This window comes from Cebus imitator, unplaced genomic scaffold (genome assembly GCF_001604975.1).
Source record: "Cebus imitator isolate Cc_AM_T3 unplaced genomic scaffold, Cebus_imitator-1.0 Scaffold101, whole genome shotgun sequence".
Taxonomy (NCBI): Eukaryota; Metazoa; Chordata; class Mammalia; order Primates; family Cebidae; genus Cebus; species Cebus imitator.
The window spans coordinates 2,221,162-2,224,966 of NW_016107416.1; the positions used below are offsets into that span (position 1 = coordinate 2,221,162).

Here is a 3,805-nt window from a genome sequence, read left to right on the forward strand (position 1 = left end):
AAAAAAAAAAAAAAAAAAAAAACAGTTCTGAGATTTTATTTTTTTAATATGTATGGTTCGTAAGTTGAAGAATGCTTTGAAGTAATGTTAGTATTTGCAGCTTCTACTAGCGTACGTGTAGGTCACATATCCTCGGGTGGGTAATGTTTTTCTTGGGTAATGCACTTTTAGAAGCTACAGAGGTTAGGAAAGTGATCTTGGTGGCTTGGGGTAATGACAGGAACAAGGCACAAGGAGAGTGTTTTTGGTGCTTTATGTTATCTTGATGTTAATGCTTTGTTTCTTGATCTGATCAGACAAGTTATTACTGTTGACATTATTTTGTGTGAGGTATGTTGTAAGTCTGTTTTCATGACAGCAGCAAGAAAATAAAATCGTTTTTCAGTTCCTGTCATTAAAAAAACAATTCCAGATCAAGAACTTTTATCTAAGTCAGGAAGTCTGTACTTCAGAAATGTAAAGTTTCATCCCAGAGACCTATTAGTGGCCACATGTCTTAAATCATTTTTAAGAAAATAACCTCAAACAAGTAAGTTAATTAAAAATCTAGGCCTCATTTGGATGGAAGTGTTAAAATTAACTAGCCTTTTCTTTTTCTACAAGTTTTTCATTCTACAAATATGAAAGTTTGCATTGATAATTCTGTCTGCATTAGATAATTCAAGCATTATTTAATTATGGAACCATAACCTCAACTTCCTCAAGTTCAGTGTATTGAAAATCATGCTCTCAGATGATAAAAATAGAAGGGTGTGTATTGCTCTTATCAGTAACATATCCAAATATGCTTGTGGCACTGAAAGTATTCAACTTATTAAGTTTTCATTGTATTCAACAAAGAATGTTGCCCAAGTAGAACATAACTTACATGATATATTTTTCTTTGTTCTGAACTGTTGTATTTGCCAAAGCTATCCATAGTGTTCACTATTAATAAAACCTGCCCGCCTAATCATTATCTCCTTGGAACACATATATTTTTAGTGCCCACTCCCCATCTGCTGTTTACTCATTCTTCAAAATCCAGCTCAGGGGATGACAACCAAACCCTCCCTCTTCCTCCAGGCCCCCTGTGATACCTTTAAATCTTTTTATAAACCTTTGTTATCACCTGTTAGATTCACTTGTCGAGGTCTTGTCCTCTTCTGTGCTCTGGACATCTTTGGCAGTCTGTCTGGTAAAGCTTGTGGATCCCATCTCTGAATAATGTTTTAAATGCATAATACACACAAGATTATAAAGGAAGCTAATTATGTTGAAACAGTTCTGTCCCCTTCACTCTTCACCCTGCAAGAACTATAAATTTAGTCCACCTCATCCTGTGGATTATTTCAACTTTGTTTCCTCAGAATTTAGTGCATATTTGACACACTTAGATTTTTATTGAACTGATTTAGATTTGTTTTATTGAGACAGGGTCTTGTTTTGCTACCCAGGCTGGAGTGCAGTGGCCCAGTTATGGCTCACTACAACCTCCACCTCCCAGGGTCAAGCCACTATCCCACCTCAGCCTCCCAGGTAGCTGGGACTACAGGTGCATGCCACCACTCCAGATAATTTTTTTTTTAAGGTTTTTATAGAGATGAGGTCTCACCATGTTGCCCAGGCTGGTGTAGAACTCCTGGGCTCAAGTAATCCTCCCTGTTCAGACTCCCAAAGTGCTGGAATTATAGGCGTGAACCACCACGCAGGCTGATTCAGATTTTATTGTCATTGGAAGGGAGGATAATCCACCTAAGTCTTGATTGATTTAGGTTCTTTGATCTTAATTTTGCTTTAATTTTGTGTCATTTCTATGTTAACTTTAATAACGTCTTTTTTTATACTTTTAATTTTCATGAAATACCATTAATGCCAGTATGTTTTTCAACAATTCGGGTTAATTTTCAGGAGGACCTAGGACAAGGGAAGAATTTACCTTTAATAAAAACTTTCAAAGCAAAGGAGTTTTTATTTTTATTTCACATTTACTAATTATATTGCTCAGAAAACTATCGTGGTTAACTCAAAGGATTGTTTTCAATCAAAGAGATTTTTATGAGCACTTGAGGAGAAAACCCATGCCTACCATAATTTAGTCATGCAATGGTGGAACTTAACAAAAGACAGACATTGTATATCTTTAATTTCCTTGCTGTCTCCCTCCAGTGTACTATAGACCTTAGAAAAATCATGGCACTATATATAAAGGCATACATGTTTTTAAACATCTAGATTTTCTTTTGTTATAGGAAATTTATTATTCCCTTGATTGTCTTAGCTCTTCATTCATACGCAGTGCTCGTCGGCCTGAGCCACCTGCATGGTAACAGGGCTGTTGAGAGAACTGAAAGCAGCAGTGATGATGGGGACTTCTTGTACTCTAAGATGCATATGTTGAATCATATATCAGATAACGCTTTGGTCCTTGGTGTTTGAAACTTTTGATAGAGCTTGAGTTTTATATTCCATTTCTGTGCTGTAAGTTAACTGTGTTTTAAAAATAAAAGCTTGTTTCCAAGCTTTTTCAAGTTCAGTGACTAAAAAGCATTGGGTTGTCTGTTCTGTGTTTAGGCCAAAACAGCTTCATGAAATCCCAGCCTTTTATTGTCCTGACAAAAACAAGGTGAATTTCATTCCTAAAAGTGGATCTGCTTTCTGCCTCGTCAGCATCCTCAAGCCACTCCTTCCCACTCCTGATCTTACACTCAAGGGCTCTGGCCACAGCCTGACAGTCACCACTGGCATGACCACCACTCTGCTGCAGCCTATTGCTATGGCCTCCCTGTCTACAAACACAGAGCAAGACCGAGTCTCTCGAGGAACAAGTACAGTCATGTCATCAGCTTCTCTACTCCCACCACCAGAACCAATTGAGGAAGCTGAAGGATAGGTCACAGTGCTACATGGCTCTTGTTCTGGGAAATTGGGAACCGCCTCAGATCACTGGATTCTGATGGCATCATGCGCTTCTTGTCAGCTGTGATGTGCTCCAGCTTTCCAGTGACATGTGATGGTGAGGCTTCTGGAAGAAAGGAATCCCCCGTGACGGCTCTGCCCCACTCGTGAACACCAACCCTCAGTGCTTAGCCTGCTTTTTATCAAAGCACTGATTGAAACAAGAAAGGTCTCATTCTTTATCTTTGGAGAGACAATATCACATTGTTTTCGAATTAGACTTCTTTAAAACACACACACACACACACACACACACACACACAACTTTGGAGAGACAATACACACACACGATCCTTGCAAGAGAACACACACACACACACACACACCCTTGCAAACATGATTCCTAAAGGGAGATGTGACTGATGCTGCAAGAACCATCTTTTCTATGAAAATGACTATTTTATAATATACCAATGTTACATTTTCTGAAACGTAGCAAAACAGGATGTTCAAAAGATTCTTTGGTGGCCTCTGTTTCTTGTTGCTTTCTAGATGTGTGCTATTCTCAGCTGTTTTCAGCTTTGGGACCAAAGGGATTGTTGACGTTTTCCCAGTAATCTTAATCTCATGACTATGAGATTAAGGATTAATCTCCCAAACAAGGATTGATAGGTAAATGCATTGAACAAGTATATATAAAAAGAGATAAAAAGCAATATTTGTATATTATGTGATTTATGTTTTTTGATGTCAAAAGTTTGTGCTTTGGGTGATATATTTGTATAACTGCTGTTTTCTTCGCTACTATACACATTTCACCTTGTGGTCAGAAAATTGTAGTCTGAAGACAAGTGCTTTAATATGTTCTCACCCATATTGGAATTTGATTTAAAAGTCAGTAAGCCAAAAGGAAACTATCCAGTGTTGA

General features: G+C 37.8%; 1 protein-coding gene across 1 annotated transcript in view; it reads left to right on the forward strand.

Moving 5' to 3' along the window:
• FAM117B (family with sequence similarity 117 member B) overlaps positions 1 to 3,579 on the forward strand; it is a 131,501-nt gene extending 127,922 nt beyond the window's left edge. The window contains exon 8 of the mRNA XM_017536818.2: positions 2,554 to 3,579. Coding sequence (XP_017392307.1) covers positions 2,554 to 2,872 — 319 coding nt within the window. The 3' untranslated portion in view covers positions 2,873 to 3,579. The remainder of the gene's footprint in view (positions 1 to 2,553) is intronic.
• Positions 3,580 to 3,805: the final 226 nt, after the last annotated feature.